The following is a 22,436-nucleotide window of genomic DNA, read 5'->3' as shown; positions in this document are numbered from 1 at the left end:
TCCAAAATGTTCTATTAACAGCCTTGCTCAGATGTTGCAAACTGAGTGCTATGGCTTCCTTTACAGAGTCAATCCATATTGGGTCTTTCCTTTTTCCTGCTGTCTTCAAACTTTCCTAGCATTATTGTCTTTTCCAGTGACTTCTGTCTTCTCATAATGTCACCACAGATTTAAGAATTTTTTCTAGCTCCTTCATGGCTGCCCTTTCTAATCTCAGGGCCTTTCCCCACTCCCTTCCATCCCCCCTATGCAGCGCGCGGCATCCCAGGCGCGCGCCCAGGCGTCCCCATGACCCTGCGCTCTGTGCGGGGTCGTCAAAAGGCGCCGTTCGGAAGAGTGCCTGGGATGCCGCGCGCTAAGGGGGCGCGACAGTGGCAGCGTCGGGGCGGCTGCGCTGTGGCCACCCCTGCCGTGGGGAGGGAGGAGGAACCCCGCGCTACTCTCCTCAAGTAGCGCGGGGCTTACGGTAAGTGGGGAAAGGCCCTCAATCTCCTTAATGTCTTGGTTGCAGCCAGTCTCCTTTTGTTTGATGATGGAACAAAAGAATAGCAAGTCTTGAACAATTTTAATTTCCTCATTGTCCACCGTAAAATTGAGTTTTTCTCCAGTAGTTATTCTTTGTGACTTCTTGATGTTCAGCTGTAGTCCTGCTTTGGCACTTTCTACTTTAACTTTCAGCATTGGTCATTTCAAGTCTTTGCTATTTTCTGCCAGTAATGTGATATCACTGGTACCTCTCAAATAGTTAATCTTCCTCCCCACACTTTTCATTCTACCTTCATCTAAATCCAATCCAGTTTTCTCTATATATTTGGCATAGAGATTAAAAAGATAGGAAGATAAAATACATCTTTGTTTCATATCTTTACCAATTGGAAACCATTCAGTTTCTCCACCTTCTGTCCTAACTGTAGCTTCTTATCATAGTATAGGTTGTACATCAAAACAATCAGATGCTGTGGCACACTCATTTCCTTTAAAAACTAGTAATAGGTTTTCATGATCCACATAGTCAAAAGCTTTGCTGTAATTTGCTGTATAAAACACCAGTTGGTTTTCTTCTGAAATTATTTTTTATGCTCCAGTAACCAACGTAAATTTGCAATGCAATCTCTAGTGCCTCTTCCAAATCCATCTTGAATACCAGGCATTTCTCATTTTACTTTTTGTTGTAAGATTTTGAGAATCACTTTACTCACTTGAGAACTTAGTGGCCCGATAGTTGCTGCAGTCTTTGATGTCTCCTTTTTTGGGAACTGGAATGTTTCCAATCTGTGGGCCATTGTTCTGTTTCCCATATTTGTTGGCAAATTCTTATGAAGCTTCTGATGGACTCCATTTCTGTGACTTAGAATAGCTCTATTAATATTCCTTCTGCCCCGATAATGTGTTTCTCACAATTGCTCTCAGTATCTCTCTCACTTCACTTTCTAAAAATGTAGGTTCTTCTTCAAATAATTCCTCTTGGAAGGAATTTGTCAAATCTGTGCATAGATCTCATTAAACCAGGGATGAAAATTAAGGGGTTGTGCTGAAGGCATTACAGAAAGGGGTGGGTGTGTCTTGGAAGGAATCTGAAGTCAGGAGTAGGTAGCACCACGAGAGGCTTCCTAGTGAGAGGTCTAGGTAAACTCTTTTATGCTGCTGTTCTCCCTGACCCTGGCTTTAGCCAGGAAGGGCAGGATAAAAATATAATAATAAGCAAAATAAATATGTAATGGGAGGGATCTAAGCAGAATAAGAATTAATTTAAGGCATATACCTTGTTATCCCACCCAATAAAGGCATCTACATTTTTTTAAAGAAGACTGGAAGGAACAAAGCCTTTTAAACAACCCTTCTAAGACCTGGTGAAGTAGAGGAGTTCAGAACTGTGCCACTTTCGGTAGCAGATGTGGCCACATTTAAAGGATCCAAAGTAGCCTCCCACAGGGTGTGGGTAGTTTTCTATGTATAAGGAAGCATTTTGTTTAAAAACTGAAAAATAGAATTCCTCCCCTGTAGATCCCAGTGTATTTTTTATTATGTTTTGTATTTAGACTGTTAATCACCCCAAGCTCTGATTACCAGGAAAGGAGTGGGATAAAAATGGAATTAAATAAACAAATAATCTGAAGTGGTACAATCTATTCTTTCACCTTAATACTCTCCCACCATATTTGGCTGCATGTCTAGACCAGGCCTAAGAACTGTGAGGGGGTGATTGTGGCAGCCTCTTCTGGGAGGGAGTTTCACAGTCCTGATGCTACCCTTTCAAGGCTCTGCTAAACTCCGTCAAAGGAGCCACTAATCGCTTTTGGCTACTGTACTGGATTCCAATTTTTTAAACAAACTGTCTCACATACAATATTGATCTCTCTTTAATATTAAACTTTACCGTGTATGTGATTGTTTCTTCTGTTTCTTGTGAGTGTACTGTAGTAACCATCAAAGCAGAAAGAAGGAACGTGAACACCAGCATCATGAATCTTAAAAGGAAGGAGAAAAACATACTTTTTAAACAAAAGTTCTTACATGCGTTAAACAAAACAGCTGTCTCAGCAGAAGCCACTTTCTATTCTTTTATCTGTCACACAGACAAGCTCCCCTAACTTTGCAAACAGACTCTCATTTCTCAGATCCCGCCCCCCACACAGAGAAGCACAGCATGGGGGGAGGAGGGGAGTATGGCTTCCTACAAGGGCTGCTGGGAAGTGTAGTTTTTGCCCCTCCAGAAGGAACTGGAATCTGTGGACCCTCCTGGATGGCCAAGGACTACACTTCCCAACAGCCCTCGCCTTTTCTGGTTCGTTGTTGGGAACATGCTGCTCAGTCATATAGTAAGATAGTGGACCCCTATGCCAATAGTGGACCCCTAAGATAGGTGACCCCTAAGCCAATAAACAGACTCTGAATTGGTAGTTGTGGGTTTTCCAGGCTGTGTGACCGTGGTCTGGTAGATCTTGTTCCTAACGTTTCACCTGCATCTGTGGCTGGCATCTTCAGAAGTGTATCACAGAGAGAAGTCTGCTATACACTGTGTCCAGACTTCTATCTGCGATACACCTCTGAAGATACCAGCCACAGATGCAGGCAAAATGTTAGGAACAAGATCTACCAGACCACGGCCTCATAGCCCGGAAAACCCACAACAACCAGTTGAATCTGGCCGTGAAAGGCTTGGACTCTGAATTATTGATCAGTAGCAATTATTGAGTAGGCACCACACTGATAAAGCACCACACTGGTAAAGCCAGTTCTGACGAAGCTGGTATTCACAGTCCCCTTTATGCCTCGAGCAAGCCCCCCTTCCATTTTCCCCAAAATTTGGGGAAATTTGGAGCTAAGGCAGCCTAAGGTCACCAGCAGTTAGCATAAAGAAAGCCACCTGGCTTCCTGTCCCATGAGATAATGAATGCAACATTGTTCCCATGGGTCAAGAGGGCCAGGGGATGCCTAGTTGTCTACAAGCATGTGAAGCCATAAAGCAAAGATCAAGGAAAGAATGCACAGACGGCAGTGGATACATATAGCAGGCTGGTTACATGTATCTTAAAGCAGCAGCAATTTGTCATTTTAAGCAATTACATGGCTCTAGGAATGCATCTCAATCACTAGATAGCATCCCCCTGACAGATAACCATTGGGAGTGCCTGTTAAAAGTCCATGTTGTATAAAATCAATTCAAAACACTGCATGTTTTTAAGTTAATGAAACTGCATGCTATAATGTAATGGTAAGAATGCTGGGCTAGGATCTGGAATAGCCAGATTCAAATCCTGACTCTGCCATCAAGCTTTTTTTTTTTTAATGCCGCTTCCCAGAATTCATCCTCCCATTTTAACCTATGTTAATTATATTTTCAACCTAGCCTTCTGCAAAGGAACTCAGGTAGCATGGCATAGTTCTTCTCTTCTGTATATTATGGCCACAACCCTATTAAGGTTAAGATAGAGTAACTAGCTTAAGGGAAGTAGTGACCTTCACAGCCAAGGGGAAATTTGAACCTGGTCTTTTCAGCCCTACTCTTACATTCTGATACTACCTCTGTATCTAGATTAGTCTCTCCCCAAAGCTTTTTGTATTATGTGTACTTTATAACCCTGGTCTATAAGCACTACTAAGCTAGTACCTGGTACTCAAAGCAGATGTGGGCAGAACGTTCCTATCAGCTGAAGAAGATTGAGTGGCTTGCACCTGGCTCTAGCATGAAGCCCGGAGCTTTCCTTTTGTTATCTAACCAAGTGAAAGTTGGTTAGTCCTTGTGATCCTCATAGCTATGTATGTTTCCATATAGGCCTGTGGTGGCGAACCTTTGGCACTCCAGATGTTATGGACTACAATTCCCATCAGCCCCTGCCAATTGGAAATGCTGGCAGGGGCTGATGGGAATTGTAGTCCATAACATCTGGAGTGCCAAAGGTTCACCACCACTGATATAGGCAATTGTCCTGAGTTTGATGCTGTTGCAAAGTGGATATTTTTCCTGCTTCCCTGCAACATAATGGTGTATTCATGCACCTCCTGGTCTCCCCCCTCCCTTTTATCCAATCCTTCTCAAACATGCTTTACTCCTAGGTTTTGGAAAGATCACAGCAACACTTAGGTGGCTGCCATGTAAATGGACAATTCTGGATTTTTTGGGGGGTCCTGCTTATAAAGCAGACATGTTTCTCTCTCTACCACAGATGCTTGTGCTGACAAACTGAAACTTTTACGCCTATTATTGAATATTCATGGATACTCCCTGCTGGTTCCATTTTTTAACCCTCTGGAATTTGTCTCTTTGTCACAAGTTTACTCAATAACCTTAACCAAGGAGTTCTATTAATTAGGGACCCAAATCCCAGCTTTTTTTTATTCTATCAATTAGAGACCCAAATTTCAGCTCTCTGATTCTACGTCAGAACCTAGATTCCCTGCTTGCAAATATATGGCCAAACGAAACAAACATGAGCACCGTCATCAAAAATACCTATTGAGCTTCATTACAATATTCTGTGGTTCTCTTTAGGAAAATTTAAAGCAATAAGAGGCTTCAAAGTATTGAGCGAAGACAGTGGGGAAGTGGATGAGTGGACATACAATGAACGGCTGGGCCTCTTTTACCTCCCTTTTAAAAATGAAACTACTGCTTGTCTATATGGGTGTCATACTAGTTTGGTCTCTGGAGAAAGAAGGGGGGGGGAAGTGAAATATTTTCAAGGAACACTTATAAGCAAACTTTGGGAGAAATCCCCCTCCCCCAATTCATGGGGGCTTCAAAGTGTTTGACTTCATCTGAATTAAAGCTTGAGCCTCAGAATCTCTATGGAATTGGAGGGAAAAACAGATGATCTCATCTGATCTCTGTACCAACCATCAAATGCAAAATGAAAACTGGAACCAACATTAAGGATTTTCAAACAAGTCAGATGGATAAAAAAAATGGGACCCACCCTCAAACTTCTTTTCCATCTGCATATCACCACTGATTATCTATACATCTTGGCACAGCCAAAAGGCACAAAGATCTCTCCAAGTAACATAAAAATAAAGTTTTCTATGTACAGATGTTTCGCTCATACTATGGTAATAGGCCATTAGTAGCCTGGGCAAGGCCATGCATTGTTCTCCAGTACAGTGCCTTATTCTGAAAATCCCATTGTACACCTCTACCTTTTTCTACCACAAAAGCTGAGACACAGACAAAGGACTCTGTTAAGCTCCTCCCTTGCAAAAGTGAATAGAAACAGAGCCTCTGGGCAGATTTCTTCTTTTTTATTTGATTTGCTTCCATGAACTTCCATGTTTAAAAATAAAGGAATCTGGAACAGCTGAAAACTCTACCAAAGACTCTGTTCACACTGGTGAGGAGGGGAATCAAAAGTGTTTTTGTCCTGCGTCCTGCAGGAGTCAGTAAATGGAGTCAACGGGTACAGGCAATGTGGTTGGCCCTTCAGCTCAATTCAAAATATGACCCCAGTCAAAAATTAATTGTATAAAAGGATGTATAAAAATTAATTGCAACAAACAATTGATCATCCTTATTTTCAGGATAAATATTTTGGCCATCAAAATGCTCCCTGAAATAGAAACTGTGCCTTCTCCATCCCTGACAGTCTGGTAATATGCTGCTCAAGGTTTTCAATCACAGTCCTGAGGTTGGAAGTTAAGAAGGAGGAGAGGAAGAAGGAATTACTTCTGCATTCTCTGCCCAGGGCTGCCAACCACAGATGAAAAGTATACGAAGTGCAAGAAAACACCCTATAATCACATCCAAATTGTCATCATAGGATTTTGCATCAACTAAGAAAGGAAATCCTGGGTGTGAGTCAACTACAGTAGATTCCAAGTGGACTGGTTTCAGGCAACCAAACAGATAAGAACATAAGAAAAGTGTTCTAGCAGCATTCTCTCCTGACGTTTCGCTTGCATCTGTGGCTGGCATCTTCAGAGGATCTGATGTAGGGAAGGAAAGCAAGTGGAGTATATATACTGTGAGGTCAATAGGTGAGGCCATCTGAAAAGAAGTAGCTTGGCATGGGAGTAACAATGAAGTCTGTAGCATGTGAGTCACAATGAAGATAGCAAGGTCAACAGGTGAATGCATCTGAATAGAAGTAACCTGGCCTTTGTTCCCTTAGATTGCTATTATCTATAGTTGTCCTGTGTTTGCGTAGAGCTGATTAGTCACTGTCTTGATTCTAGTGTTTTTCAACACTGGCAGCCAAATTCTGTTCATTTTCATGGTTTCTTCCTTCGTGTTGAAATTATCCTGGTTTCTTCCTTCCTGTTGAAATTGTCCATGTGCTTGTGGATTGTTGCTTTCCTTTCCTATATCAGATCCTCTGAAGATGCCAGCCACAGATGCAGGCGAAACGTCAGGAGAGAATGCTGCTAGAACATGGCCATACAGCCCGGAAACCACACAGCACTCCAGTGATTCCAGCCGTGAAAGCCTTCGACAATACATTGAACATAAGAAAAGTCAGGCTGGATCAGACCAAGGCCCACCAAATCTAGCAGTCTGTTCACAAAGCAAATACTCAGGAGTTTCAAGGAAGCTAGCAAGCAAGATGATTGTATATGCAAATATCATTGGATGACCAATTCAGAAATCAAATAGATAATTTAACCAGAAGAAGATGGAACAACTCTGTTCTCTCTGCTACAAGACTAGGAGCTGACTGTGGTACCAAAAACACATATTGGCATTACTAAGTTCAAGGGAGCAGAAACTGGAACAATTATGGGTTGAAACCAGAAATATTATCAAGGAAGAATGCAAAAAGACTATTCCTATAGCCAAAAGAAATGAAAAGCCTTGATGAATGACTGATGAAACTCTGAAAATTGCTAAGGATAGACAAGAAACAAAAGTAAAAGGTGCAGAAATAGAATCGAAAGTCTAAATGCAGCATTCTAGTGACTGATAAATACAGAAAAAGGGAACTATTATAATAACTAGCATAAAGAAATAGAAGAGAACAATAAAAAAGGAAAACAAGAGATCTGTTCCACTTGATCTAAGAAATTAAAGGGAAATTAAAGCACGCTGAAATTTAAAGCATGCTGAAAGACCAACAAAGAAGAGCATTAACTGAACAAGACAAAATAAAGATGGGAACAATACACTGAAGAGCTATACAGAAGATTTTTCCAAGAAAAATCTTTTGAAAACAACTTGCATTTTTAGAAAGTGAAGTGAAAGCTGCACTGACAGCAATTGAGAAAAATGAATCACCAGAGTAGATGGGATATCAGTTGAACTACTGACACAAGGAAATGAAAAAGACTGCAGCAAGTATTAGATAATCACTTTGATTTCTCACTTGAGTAAAGTGATGCTCAAAATCTTACACCAAAGACTGTAACAATATATGGTCAAGAAATACCAGATATTCAAGCTGCATTCAGAAAAGCAAGAGGCACTAGAGATCATATTGAAAATGTACAGTGGTTGCTGGAACACACGAGAGAATCTCAGTAGAAAACCAGCTTGCGTTTCATATATTACAGCAAAGCTTTTGACTGTGAGGATCATGGAAAACTATGGTTGGTTTTAAAGGAAATGGATGTGCCAACATCTGATTGTTTTGATGTGCAACATTTTAACTATGGACAAGAGGCTACTGTTTTGACAGAAGATGGAGAAACAGAATGGTTTCCAATTGGCAATGGTGTCAGACAAGAATGCATTTTCTCTCCCTAGCTCTTCAATCCATATGCAGAACACATCATATGGAAAGCAAGATTAAATTTAGATGAAGGTGGGGTGAAAATTAGGGGGAGGAATATTAACAATTTGAAGTATGTCAATGATATCACATTATTGGCAGAAAATAGTGAAGACATGAAAAGACAATTGCTGAAAGTTAAAGGAGAAAGTGTCAAAACAGGACTACAGCTAAACATCAAGAAGTCAAAAGTAATGACTACTGGAGAATTGCTCAACTTTAAGGAGAACAATGAGGAAACTGAAATTGTTCAAGACTTTCTATTCCTTGGCTCAATCATCAACAAAAAGGGAGACTGCAACCAAGAAATCAGAAGGCGACTGAGACTAGGAAGGGCAGCTACAAAGGAGCTAGAATAGATCCTTAGGTGTAAGGATGTGTTGCTCATGATCAAAACCAAGATAACTCATACTATAGTATTCACCATTACTATAGCATGGTGTAGAAAGCCAGCGTGGTGTAGGAGAACTAGTCAGGTGTAGAGTAGGTGGACTCTAATCTGGAGAACCAGGTTTGATTCCCCACTCCTCCAGATGAGCAGAAGGCTCTGATCTGATGAAGCAGATTTGTTTCCCTACTCCTACATTCCTGCTGGGTGACCTTGGACTAGTCACAGTTCATTCAGAACTCTCTCAGTCCCACCTACCTCACAAGGTGTCTGCTGTGGGGAGAGAAAGGGAAAATGAGTTTTAAGCCACCTTGAGTCTCTTTACAGGGGAGAAAGGTGGGGTATAAATCCAAACTCTTCTTCTTCTACTACTATAAATGGGTGCCAAAGTTGGACAATGACAAAAGCCAAAAGGAAGACAGCTGATTTATTGGGGAGAGTATTACAGATATGATGGACTGCAAGAAAGACAAGTAAGTGGGTTCTAGATCAAATCAAGCCTGAGCCCTCACTAGAAGTTAAAATGACCAAACTGAGCCGATCATCCTTTGGTCACATTATAAGAAAAAACAAGACACTGGAAAATACAGTAATGCTAGGAAAAGTTGAAAGAAGAGGGAAAAGAGAAAGACTCAACATAAAATGAACTGACTCAATAAAACAAGCTAAAGCCACACCCCAGAACGCCCCATCAACCATGCATTGACACATGCCCGGGACGTCAACCCCCCCAGTCTCATTGGTGCTACGCCACTGCAAAGCCCTTAATGACCTGAGTGATCATGTTAACAATAGTACATTTTGAAGGTAGTTCATAGGGGCGCCAAAAATCCAAAACAACTAGAGAGAATTTAACACATACACAGGAAAGAGAAGAAAAGTGATTCAGGCTTGCAGATACTTGACATAGGACCTGGAACGGATTCCAGTCCTACATTACGTTAGTAAAAATACGTACAGTTAGAATTTGTTTTGTACATGAAACAACGTCATTGAAATGCAGCAAAAACATACAGTTATGACTGACCTTTGTTCCATATTGAGTGTATATTAAATGGCATACTGATATTTCCTGAAGTATAATGTGTGGAATGGTCCCAGCCATGATTACAAAAATTTCAGACCCACAACCACAACTGAACTCCAATTCAACTCCTCACTTCTTGAAGATAGCTGTAATCTTCAGTGCAAGCATTTTCATGTTCATAATGACCTTTGAATAAACTAGACCATCTGGCTTCAGCTGTGATAGCTCACCATGGGCTGATTCATACAATCAGGAATGCAATCACTCTGTATCTCACTACCTGAGGGTGTGTTGTGGAGTGGAAGAGCTAGCCTCTGAAGGGAAATACATTACGTCAGTGAAGGTGACACAAAAGATCTGGTCTATCACTTCTGATACCTCATATTTCTTTCACACATGCACATCACCAGTTGGTCCTGCAATGACTATGTGTATGTGAACTCGAAGCAGTTTCCAACATGATTCTCCACTGTCCATTTTATCATCACACCAAGAACCCTGTGAGGCAGTGTTCGCTGACAGAGAGTGACAGGCTCACCCAGCACGCTTCTGTGGCAGAGTGGGGATTCAAACCTGGATCTCCTAGATTCCAGGCTAACACTCTGATCGCTACACCCTGCTGGCTACTATATGAAGATTTCCTGAAGTTCCTCGTTGCAGATTCCTTATTTTTGAATTACATAGTTCCAAAAACCCAAGCATATGAGAATTGCTTCACTGGACAAGCTCAAGGTCCATCAGAAGAACAAGGAGTAGTAGTTTGGATTTATACCCCATTTTTCTCTCCTGTAAGGAGACTCAAAGTGTCTTACGAGCTCCTTTCCCTTCCTCTCCCCACAACAGACACCTGGGCTCATTCCGCACATACAGAATAATGCACTTTCAAACTGCTTTCAGTGCTCTTTGAAGCTGTGCGGAATGGCAAAATCCACTTGCAAACAGTTGTGAAAGTGGTTTGAAAACGCATTATTTTGCGTGTGCGGAAGGGGCCCTTGTGAGGTAGGTGGGGCTGAGAGAGTTCTGAAGAACTGTGACTAGCCCAAGGTCACCCAGCAGGAATGTAGGAGTGCGGACACACATCTGATTCACCAGATAAGCCTCTGCCACTCAGGTGGAGGAATGGAAAATCTTATTCTTTCCAACTTCATACTTTCCAACTTAGGTAGCTCCTTGTTCCGCTATGATGTGCACTGTTCCATAGCAATACACATGAAAGATGGTCACTTCCCACAATATTGCAAGGAGCAGTCAGCTGTGTGTCTGTGTTCATTGTTTTTGGCCATGGAATATGAAGATGAGTGTTGAAAAGTTGTTAGCCTACAAGAATTCCAGGTAGCTGACCTGGCCCTACATACCAATGTAAGCATGTGAGCAGTTTGAAAGCATCCAATTAATAGAAACTTCCCAGCTTGGTTAATTGGTGAAAATTCTTACCACTGGTAAGCAAATGCATGACCTTTTATAAGCTTAATGCTGGATGTGGGTGCCCAGAAGAATCAAGCAGGTGACTGGGGCTTGGCCTTGCAGGATTATTTCAGGAGGATGCGTCACAACACAGTTTTTAGACGTTATGGTCCCCAACATTACAAAAAGTAATATTTCATTGGCCCAATTCAGACTGCCAAAGATACTGCTTAGCAATTTGTTTACAAAAGGACTACACTGAGCAGCAAGTGCAAAATGTCACTTGGTCCCTATCTCTCAATGTGTTCTGGAAGCAATCCCATAGCTATAGCAAGCACTTCCTTTACTCTTTCCCACTACCACCTCTGGGTTTGTAACTAAAATGGTGGAGGAGTGGCATTCAATTATGGGGGTGGTAGAGGAAAGTGCCACTGAGTGGCAGCAGACTTATGGTGACCCCACAGGGGACAAGAAATGAACAAAAGTGGTTTGTCCTTGCCTGCCTCCATATAGCAACCCTGGACTTTCTTGGAGATCTCCCATCCAAGTACTAACCAGCACAGACTTTGCTTGGCTTCTGAGAAGGTCAGGTTAGCCTGGACATTGCATGTCAGGCCACACTTGAATTATGTCATCTCAATAACTGGCCTGAGGAAGAGTTCTGTGACACCTGGACACTTGCCTTCCAGCAGAGGGTCCAAGATTCAATTCAGTTCATTCCCTGGGATCTCAGGAAGCAGTGCTAGAAAAGCCTTTTTTTTTTGTCTGAGACCTTGGAGGGACTCTGCCCTGGGTTGGAGGGACTCAGTCTGATTCAGCTCTTTAGCACCAGGCTCCTGCAGCAAGCCAAGGTATCGCTTTACCTACTTTGTTAAGAGTTTGAAGAAATGTGAGGGCACTGAAACGGGCTGAATCATGCCTGGCACTGCCAGAACGCCCCTTTATTTGAAAAGGAATGTCCTTTCATGTCGAATGTAGGAGTGAACACAGTGCCTCTTGTTTAACGCACTCATGATATACATTAAAAAAGAGGGAAAACTGCCCCTTTATCCAAATTTCCGGTTGCATTTCAAGGTTCTCCCGCCCTTCAGGAAACATTATGTGCAGAATTCCCCAACCCCGGTTTAAAAAAAACAAAAACAAACAAGAGCCCGCACAAAATACTATTCATTCAAATAGTTCCAAGCACCCGCCTCGCTGTTCCTTTTGACTTAGCTGCAGATTGCTCCATCCAACGGCATCTACCTTTGCGCATAGAGGAGGGCGAGTTCTTTCGCACACCAAAATCTTGTGGCTGTGGTACATCAAAATCATCCTCTTGCAAGAAAGTGCACGCGTAGCCTGAGGAGAGCGGGCGCCCGCTTGCCTTGCCCGGGGCTGAGAAAAAACAGAGGAACGGCTTACCTGCAGGGCTGTAAAACTGCGACGCCGCTCTTAGGAGCGCAGCTGGAAACGAAGGGCTCCCTTTCACTACAAATGAGGCGGAGAGGAGAGCGCGAATGCAAGTTCTCGCTTCCCCGGTGCGTCTCAGCCGCAGGTTCACCCTCTGCGCCTTCGCCTCGCTCCGCTCCCGGAATAAGGATTCACCCCCGCCCTAACCCTTCGCCAGGTCTTGGACAAACTTGACAAGTCCCAGCTACTGTTTGCATCAATTGAACGCCCCCTACCGACCTCCCGCTTTCTTAACCCCTTCTACCCCAATCCCATGTTGAGATATGCGTTGGGTAAGGACTGCTGAGCCAGTTTAAAAGACTCCTGCAAGTGTTTCGTTTTCTTGCGTGTGCGTTTTAAAGGCACAATTTTCAGGACAGCATTTCCAGAGCAACAAATGTGGCTTTGATTTTAATGCATCTATTACATTCCATTTTTTTACAAGAGAAAAGAAGGCGGAACCAGTCCTTCAACTACAGTGGGGAGGCGAATTTAAAAGTGCGCGGCGTGGTGGTGGTGATGGAATGTTTTCTGTGTCTGAACTAAGCCGATTTCTAGTACTATATTGAAAGATTTGAGTTACACTTCATTCTTCCTAAGAAACTGATTGGTTTCAGAAGTGCCCTAGACCACAGGTGTCAAACTCGCGGCCCTCCAGATGTTATGGACTACAGTTCCCATCATCCCTGCCAGCACCATGCTGGCAGGGGATGATGGGAACTGTAGTCCATAACGTCAGAAGGGCCACAAGTTTAACACCTATGACATAGACCAGTGATGGTGAACCTATGCTGCCAGGGGCTGTTGGGAATTGTAGTCCATGAACATCTAAAGGGCCATAGGTTCACCACCATGGCCCTCCTAGACATTGTGAGAGTGAGTTAGTGCTGTGGCTAACAGTGCAATCCTAAACACAGTTTCACCTTTCTAAGGCAACCCCAGTTTATAGTAGAGTAACTACTCCTCTGCAGTATGGGGCTAATAATACTAATCAGTTCATAAGATTGTTAGAACGGAAAGTGATGTACAACTGAAACTGCTGTAGAAATACTTAGACAAACTGTAGAAGTTCCAGCAACAAATTTTGTATGAGAACTGTGTAATGCCATAGAGTCCAATCATTTGTGTAATGCCATAGAGTCCAGTCATTTGTGTAATGCTGTGGAGGAAGGCGCTTATATATTCTGCTTTTCTGCGCTGCCACCAAAATATGCTTTTCGCTGCCACCAAAAATATATTAAAGCCCACAAAAACTGATTTTTTTTTTCACGGTCACCACCCTGACTGGGGAACACAGACACCCAGACAAAAATAATAATGACTGGAACGGTTTTAAAAGATGAACAAAAACTGAAAACTTTATTTGCTGGCTTTACAGAGGCTTCTCAGGTGATTTGAGAGGAAATAAGCGTATTGGTTGCAGAGAGTTCGCTTAAGCTTAACGGTTACTGAATAAAGACTGTTTCTTAAAGCTTAGTGGTTACAGATAAAGTTTGTTTGTACGCTTCACGGTTGCTGAGTGAGTTTGTTCTTAAGCTTAATGGTTTCAGGCACTTTACTTCAGTTACACAATTGACACTCGCAGGTGTCACTTCACTGAAGGTTTTACACTTTAGAACAAGATGTTTCTTAAAGATGTTATTTTGGAGGTTTCACACTCCCTCTTAAAAATAAAAACTCAGTCCGCTGTTCCTCCTCCCAAAAATACAACACTCAGTCTACGCCCAATGAGAGTCAGGCATACAGCCTCCCTCTCCCACACTCCCAAAGACTGGCTTCTCTGCCACAGGAGCTGGGCCTCCCAAGACTGATGTTCACTTTGAGGACAGACTCACAGACTGTTAAGAGGTTTCCCTCAAGACAAAACCAAAACACCTGAGGGTGGACACTTGCCTCCAAACTCAGGGCTTTAGGTGACACAATAGCTTTCTCAGCTATTCCTAACAACAGCCACACAGCAGTGAGAGAACTTGGTGGATTCACCTCACTCTGTCGCAAAAGTACCCGAGGGCACAAAAGCTCAGTCAGAGCCAAAAAGTCAAAGGACTCCAAAAGCAAGAACCCCTCAGCACTAGCGCTGACAGAATTTATAGTCTGTGCGTTTTTCTCTCTGGCCAATCAGGGCTGGCCAGGGCTTAACTCTTTCAGGGGCGGTTCCACCCTGGAACATGAATGCAGGATAAGTGCATTTGTCACAAATGCCATAGAGTCCAGTTATCAGGGGAACTGATAACTGTAGATAATACCAGGAGATCTCCAGGCCCCTCCTGGAGGTTGACAACCTGACTACCAAATCTATTGCTGATTAGATAAACTGGGGCCCAACAGGAGTCAAAGTAGGCAGGATAAATTGTTTAGAAACGCCCCATCTCTCCTGCCAGGGTTCTGAAAGGTCTCAGAGGCTTAGAAGGACTATGTTCTTATTCCCTCTCTTAACTTTTTAAAAAACCCAAAACCTCAGCTGCGTTTAACATGCTTCTTCCAGCCATTTGGGGAACTTTTAAATCTCCCCTCGCATATCTTAAGTCTCTCTCTCCCCCACAGTATACAGAAATCCAGATTTGTCTGCAGCTGATCCCATTTTGTTGCTTTCCTAATTAGCCATAATGTATCAGAAGAAGTTACGTAGGAAAAGCAGTGAATGAATTTTTTGGGGGAGGGAGGGGAGATCAGTTTAAAAATCAAAATGAAATATGTGCTGAAACAGCTTATTAGGAGATGTGAAAGATGTGGAGCATGATGCAGCCAAAATTTAGCACTTCTATCAGTCATGCTAATCAGTGATAGGTTATTCTTAAATTCTACCATTACCATATCAACAAGACTTTTAAAATTCTTCAGCTCAGTTGTGCCCAAGTTCTCAACCCTGATTGGATTAAAAGAAAAAACAGATTTGCACTGTTTAGATACAATAGCTTAGAAAACCATTTTGCTGTCAGATTGGTAGATCAATATGGGACTGAAGCCTGGGGGAAGTCAGTATTCTTCAAAATCTATAGATATCCCCTCAGGAGGAGAAATTTGTCAGAATATAGTCTCTAGATTCCCCCAAAATAAGACCTACCTCGAAAATAAGCCCTAGCATGATTTTTTTGGGATTTTTGGAGGATGCTTGAAATATAAGCCCTAATCCAAAAATAAGCCCTAGTTACAGATTCCCCGGTGCAGCTGATCTAATCACATGCAAAATCATGGGGAAAAAAATAAGCAAAAATTAATATAAGACCCTGTCTTATTTTCGGGGAAACCCGGCAGCACTACAATGCCATTTTCATCTAAAATTGATATAAGTAAAAACTTCTTCCCAGAAAAAACAAATGACTGGACATGACTAAAGTGCACATTTAAGGTTGCGTCCCTCAAGCTAGAATCATAGAGCTGGAAAGGGCCATGCAGGCCTTCTAGTCTAGCCCCTTGCTCAATGAAGGATCAGCCACCGTAGAGCATCTCTGACAAGTGTTTGTCCAGTGGCTGCTTGAAAACTGCCAATGATGTGGAGCTTCCTCTTGAACAACTCTTACTGTAATTCCCCCCCCCATATCCAGCTGGTACCTTTCTGCTTGTTATTAAAATCCATTAGTCCTACCTACTGCTGCCAACAGAAACAGCTCCCAGCCCTCCTCTAAGGTGTCCAGTATATTCTGAACATATTTTTTTTGCTGAATACATTGCAACTTAAGATCCACGGAGAGAGTTGGTATCAACTTTAAGGCCATATCCTATTGCTTTGGCAAAATAAGACAACCTAGTTCCTTGTTTCATTCATTCCTGAGAATCTACAGGACATATTTATTAATCAACATCAAAAAATTATAGACCAATATAGTAGGTTTTGTTTTCTACAGTGATTCAATTAGTTATAGGAGCAAAGGGATTCTGAGACAATGCCGCAGGGCCATATTTAAATACCAACAGATCTTGTAACTATAAATATGGCCATTCAACAGAGCCTGATATCTCGACCTCTGTGAAAAAGTTGACAAAAACATATCCTTACAATCTATCGGTTGATCTAATGGACAAATCCTCCAATCTGTCCAAGCCTTCCATTTTAAAAAAGGCTTCTACCCAGTTTTTTGTTCAGGATTGATCCGAATTGGTAATTTAGCATGTGAAAATAGATCAAATTGAGATTGTTGTGGCGTTATGAACTATTGTACTCTAGCTGCCAAATTTTCAACTGGAGATGCCACAGTCAGGTCACTGACTTGGGTACCCCAACCTGGAATAGGTTTCAGTCTGTTCAGCGAGCTGTCAAACTTTAAAACAATTTTGGAAGGCAGCACTGCTGCTGCACCTGCCAAAATAATAATAATAATAAGCCTTTATTTGGCATAACAATAATCATAACACAATAAAAAACCTGAGATAAAAGGTATACAAATACAAAGGTTTAAGATAGAATATAAATTATTGATTGTGCATCACCAGTAAAAATCGTGCTACCAATTCACAAGTTTCATTGTCAGAATTGTCCAGAAAGAAAGGAAGTCTACCTGATTCTCCCATTTCACTAGGTATCTTAGAAAGAATATTGGAATATTTTGATCTGATATTAGCAGATTTAGGGCAGCAAAGCAGTTGATGTGCCAATGTTTCAATTTGTTGTTCACCACAAGAGCATACCCTTTCGCTCATTTCCAAGTTGTTAAATCTACCACGCAATAAAGTGGAGGGGAAAACATTGAAGCGAGCAAGTGTGAGGGCTCTTCTCTGCATTGGATTAGTCAAAAAATACAAATAGGGAGCCATCCTGTTTTGATATAGGGGTATTGAAAGATGTAAGGGTGAACAAGTTTTCACAGCAGCCCTAAATAAATTAATCCATTCGCTTTCCAACAATTTTTGTTTTAACAAGTTGTAAGATTCTGAACTAGATAGCGGGAAAAGCGAGTCGAGAGATATACCAAGTGATTCAATCTTTCTTTCGATCAGAGAGAACCATGGATTAGCCTGAGTATCAGACAAAAGTAGGTGAATCAGCGAGTGCTCATCATGCGAGAAATGCAGGCGAAGCCAAAATTTAAAAGCTTTCAACCAAGCCCTATAAACTAATGAATTTTGGCCCAGTTCTAAACAGAGGGCCGCATACGGTACACAATTTGGCAGGCCCATAATTTTACGGAAAAATTTGGATTGGACAGTATTCAAGGAGTCATCAACTGCTTAATTTAGGGGCATGGTTGTTAATTTCCAATAAGGCTGATGGAAGGTCACTCAAAAATAAATTGAAAAGGGTTGGTGCTAACACACAGCCTTGCCTCACACCTTTAAAGGTAGAAATAGAATCAGTCATGAGACCTTCACGTGAGCACTTAACTCTGCAGTTTGTGTTGGTATAAAGTTGCCTGATTAGAAAAAGAAGTTTATTGTCTATTCCTTGTATAGCCAATTTATTCCAAAGACGTTCTCTAGAGACTGTGTCAAAAGCTGCCTTCAAATCAATGAAGGCAGCATAAAGTTTGCTTCTTGGACTTTTGGAGTATTTATTAACCAAATGCGTAAGAAGCATAGCATGGTCTAACGTGGATTTCCTCCTCGTGAAGCCTATTTGCTCTGGGCCAATGATGTTCTGATGAATCGTCCAGGCCTGTAGTTTGGGTAGAAGTGTCTTAGCATATATTTTCCCAATGACTGATGTCAAACTAATTGGGCGGAAGTTGGCAGGATCCAATGGGTCACCTTTTTTATAAATAGGTACAATGACTGCAGATAGCCAAGGCTTAGGAATGAGGCCTGAGTCATTGATTTGGTGAATAGATTGGCCAAAAGGGGTGCCCACCACTCTATATGCGACTTCAGTATCTCTGGGGAAATTATATCTGGGCCAGAGGCTTTACAGGGTTTCAATTCAGTTATTAGATCCATGATTTCCTGAGTTGTAACAGGAGGCCATTTGGAATCGTCTAATGATGGAGATGGATGATAAATGTTACTGGTCTCTTCCTTTTGGAACAGCTTCGCAAAATGATCTATCCAAACCTCAGGGAGAATAGAAGAAAACGCCCTCATTTTATTGGAGTCAAGTCTGTTTGTCAAGTCCCAAAACTGTCTTGAGTCATTGGAGATTACAGCTTGATATAAGCGATCCCACTGATTCTGCGCATACTGGACCTGTTTCTCTTTCATTAAAGAATGAAGAGTAGTTTTATATTGAACTAGCTGATTGCGCGACACAGGATTTCTAAATCTCTTGAATTGTTGGTAAGATGCACGAATTAGTTTGTTTAATTCATGGCACTCTTTGTCAAACCAGGGGGCACCTCTAGTGCTGTATGGAGGTTTCTGTTTAACGGACTTTACGAGATAGTCTGTGATATACTTGATTAATGTTTCAAAATTGCCAATTGCCACACAAGGCGAATCTGCCTTATAAAAAGCACTTAAGAGATTACCTAGATGCTGAGAATTAATTAGCTCATTGGCGGTAAGGGCCAAATGGGATGTCCAGAAAAGCGTAGGTAAATACTCTTTAGATGTATTCATAGGAACGTCCACCCCCTCTTCCTGATGGAGAACAAGGTTAAGTGAGAGGTGATCTCCTAGTAGAAGGTCTCCTATCTTAAAAGACTGGACTGAAATTCTTAATTTTGGTGACATAAAACAATAATCTATAACACTGTTCCCCAGCGTACTAACAAATGTGAAATTATTAGAACAGTCGTAGCATTTTAGACCATTGAGCCATAACATGTTATGTTTGATAGCAAATTCGATCAGATTCCTAGCAGTGCAATTGGTCTGGGTATCCTCAGAATGACGCTCTGATGGAAGTAAGAGTGAATAGACATAATCGTTATCATCATAACCTTCACGTTCCAAATATGAGGTTAGATTATTACCCACTCTCGCATTGAAATCCCCCAATATAGTAATTTCAGTTGAAGGATATTTTAGTTCTAGCTCCTCAACAAACGAGGATAAATTCTGCCACGGGTCATCACAAACGTTATTATTCGCACCAGGGCGCATATACGTATTAATGAATATCAGTGATGATTTGCCCCAATTAATCAGCAATGCTTGAATTAAGTGGGAGGGGGTTGATAGAATTTTTGCTGGCAGAGAGACAGAAATTAAAATGCAGAGACCACCAGAAGGACGGCCGGGCCCATTGCATTTAATTGCTGGGGAGACCTGCCAAAATGCCCTCTTCTACTGAATTCCTTCTCTTTCATCTTTTTCATCTAGTTGCCTTAAGATTGGTTTGTGGAATTGCTACCGCTAGGACTACTGGCCTTGACCATAGGTTTGACAAGGGGAGGTTTGGGTTGGCATGGAGAGAAGTGGCAGGAATGCCTCTGCCGACCTAATATCTCCATGCTAATCTGCAGTAAAGGCAGAGGACCGGAATTCACACACACAAACTGGCAACCCCATTTTCTTTAAAATTGCATTGTACATAAATATCTTTTCCTCTTCAGCATTCTGCCTGCTACTTCTCCAACGGCATCTGTTTTTATCTGCATTGCTTGGCAGGACTCTGAACCAGTGAGAATTATTCTGGCAAGAATTCCAGAGGTAGAAGCAACTCTCCCAGCCTCTGAATTTGAGGCCTTGGCCTTCTGAGTTCCTGTTTATCAATTTTAGCTTTATGTTATATCTGCAGAGTGGGTGGGCAGTCACTGGACTCACCTTAAAATCCATTTTCTGTGAAGGAATGCCAGCAGATCAACTTTTTTTTGAAACTGCTGTGGGATATAAAACTATAATCCAGTTCCAAATGTTGCCAGCTAGTTGCATCTTCATTATTAATGATCTGAGAGGAAATTCTGATGTTCTGAGGAAGGAATTTAATGCACAGATCACTGAGAAGTCATTATTCAAACATTGTATGGGAGTTAACTAAGTTATATGCAATCACAAAGAGCAATTTATCTTATGCTTAGTGAAATAAAACATATTGAAGTCAATTGAAAAATGACAGCAAAACATAACAAGAGATCCAGAAAGATCCATGTAGTATTGAATGATCCATATTGGAAGAACAGCAGGTTTTGAATTCAAACGCTGATGGCAGATCCTACTTGGAGATTTGTTCTGTGTAGTCCCAAAGCTTGCAGACACAATTGACCTAAGGATAAAAGTAGTGTGTGACTCTTTTCAGAGTTTTTATTTCTGATTATTGAGATTTGAAAAGCTGTCTAGCTTGAACTCTGGCATTCTGTCCATTTTTAGCCCTTGAAGGATCTTAGTGCAGTGTTCCTGGTCTCTTCTTGTCTACTTTATTCTGACAGTGAGGTGACTAAAATAAAGTAACTAGCCCAATATCACCCAGTAGTGTGATTCTTGGCAGAGCAAGTACTATAACCTAGGGTCCTTAGATCCTAGTCCAGTATCCTAACCACTATACTATACTGTCTCCAGTGTTATGAGCAAAAATTTGGTGTCTGTCATGGGAAGGGGAAAGGAGTTTAACCTCCTTACAAGAGAGAAAGGGGGGGGTTTATAAATCTAAGGCTTGCTAGAAATAGAAAAAGACAGTTTCTATAGCTTAGTGTTTTAACACAAACCCTTTGTTCTTCAAGTCCTGGGATTGCTTCCTGGCATTTCCAGATAAAGAGGTTCAGATGGCAAGTAGAGATGACTTTTCTCTGCTTCAGGATTTGGAGAGTTGCAGTCTGTCAGAACAGGCAATACTGAACTAGTTAATTAGATCATTGGTGGGGTATAAGGTAGTTTCTTATGAGTTTTCAACCTCAAATAAACAAGAAAAAATTAAAGTGTATGCTTGGCTTATTGATCAATGAATTATTATAATTTTTGTGTAATTAATGAAAGAAAGGGGGGGAGCTGATTTGGTGGCCAACTCTGTGGTCACCAGCAGTGACTAGTCCAAATTGCTTAAGCTGATAGTTTCCCTAAATCTGTCACAAATCAGCATTCATTAAGTTTTGCAATACCCAGAGATTCTCTTAGGAATAACCATGGGATTTGTTTATTATGCAGATGATATTTTCTTGAACGGGCCTTTGAATATGCAAACTGTTGTTCATTGTGTTGTATGTGTTTTCTTTGCCAGGGAAACTGTAGAAAAATAAAGGGAATCAACCCATTCTTATCCCCTTCTAGAGGAAGAGTCATTTGAATATCATTGGAAGTGAACTTCGTGATTATTAAAAAAGACTTCTATGTAGAGGGAGCTTTTTCAGTTTTTCATTGACAAACATCCAGGTTAAGGAATTAACATTCTTTCTTGCAGGGGAGTCTTTGTGTAATGGGGAATGTGTGGAATTAGAAACCAGCTAAGATTTCTAAAAGGGTTCTTATTAAATAAGTTCTTCTTATTAAAAAAAGTTCTTGTTTAGGATTCAGAAGAAGAGTTCAGAACGTAAAGGTATCACAAAAACTAACACTAATGGTTCATTTCATCCAGCATCCAATTGTCCTGGAGGGCCAAAAAAGAGGACCCAGAGGCCTTCTCTAGAGGTTGTCTGTCCTGAATCTATTGCCCATCAACTTTATTGGATGCCCCTGAGTCTATGGAAGAGTGAGAAAAACACCACCTATCCATTTTCTTCACTCATTGCAATGTTTTATAAATCTCTTTCCTCCCTTAGTGGCCTTTTCTTTCTTACCTGAAAAGTCCCAGACTTTTTAGTCTTTTCTCAAAGGAAAGGAGCCCCTTGGTTGCTCTTTTCTACATTGTGTTCTGCCCTAGGTATTCTCACACAGTCAGGTAGAAAGCCTCAGGCACTGTAGGGGAACATATATAGGTAAAGCAAGTATCCACGGATTCAGGGACATAGGTATAGATTTTTTATGGGGGGGTTCAGGGGTGGGGCCACGCCCCCACCCACCCCTGGGGCATGGCCACACCTCCACAAGCCCCACCCCCTGGCCTCAGTGCTTATAAAAGCAGCTCTCCAAGGCCAGGGGCGGCAGACTCCCCTGCCCCCCCAGCAGGGCTCCCAGCTGGCAGTCCCTTCTGCCCTCCCCTCCAGGCTAGGGAAAGCTAGGGAAAATAGAGCTAGGGAAAATGGAGCCT

General features: G+C 41.7%; 1 protein-coding gene across 1 annotated transcript in view; it reads right to left on the bottom strand.

Moving 5' to 3' along the window:
* EFEMP1 (EGF containing fibulin extracellular matrix protein 1) overlaps nt 1–12,604 on the bottom strand; it is a 61,446-nt gene extending 48,842 nt beyond the window's left edge. The window contains exons 1-2 of the mRNA XM_048518228.1: nt 12,422–12,604; nt 2,378–2,468 (exon numbers count right to left, since the gene is read on the bottom strand). Of these exons, the coding sequence (XP_048374185.1) occupies nt 2,378–2,464 (87 nt within the window). The 5' untranslated portion in view covers nt 2,465–2,468; nt 12,422–12,604. The remainder of the gene's footprint in view (nt 1–2,377; nt 2,469–12,421) is intronic.
* Between the last annotated feature and the right edge of the window lie 9,832 nt (nt 12,605–22,436).

Source organism: Sphaerodactylus townsendi, linkage group LG01 (assembly GCF_021028975.2).
Source record: "Sphaerodactylus townsendi isolate TG3544 linkage group LG01, MPM_Stown_v2.3, whole genome shotgun sequence".
Lineage (NCBI taxonomy): Eukaryota > Metazoa > Chordata > Lepidosauria > Squamata > Sphaerodactylidae > Sphaerodactylus > Sphaerodactylus townsendi.
Note: the sequence above shows the minus strand (reverse complement) of the source record. Positions and strands in the feature narration are given on the sequence as shown.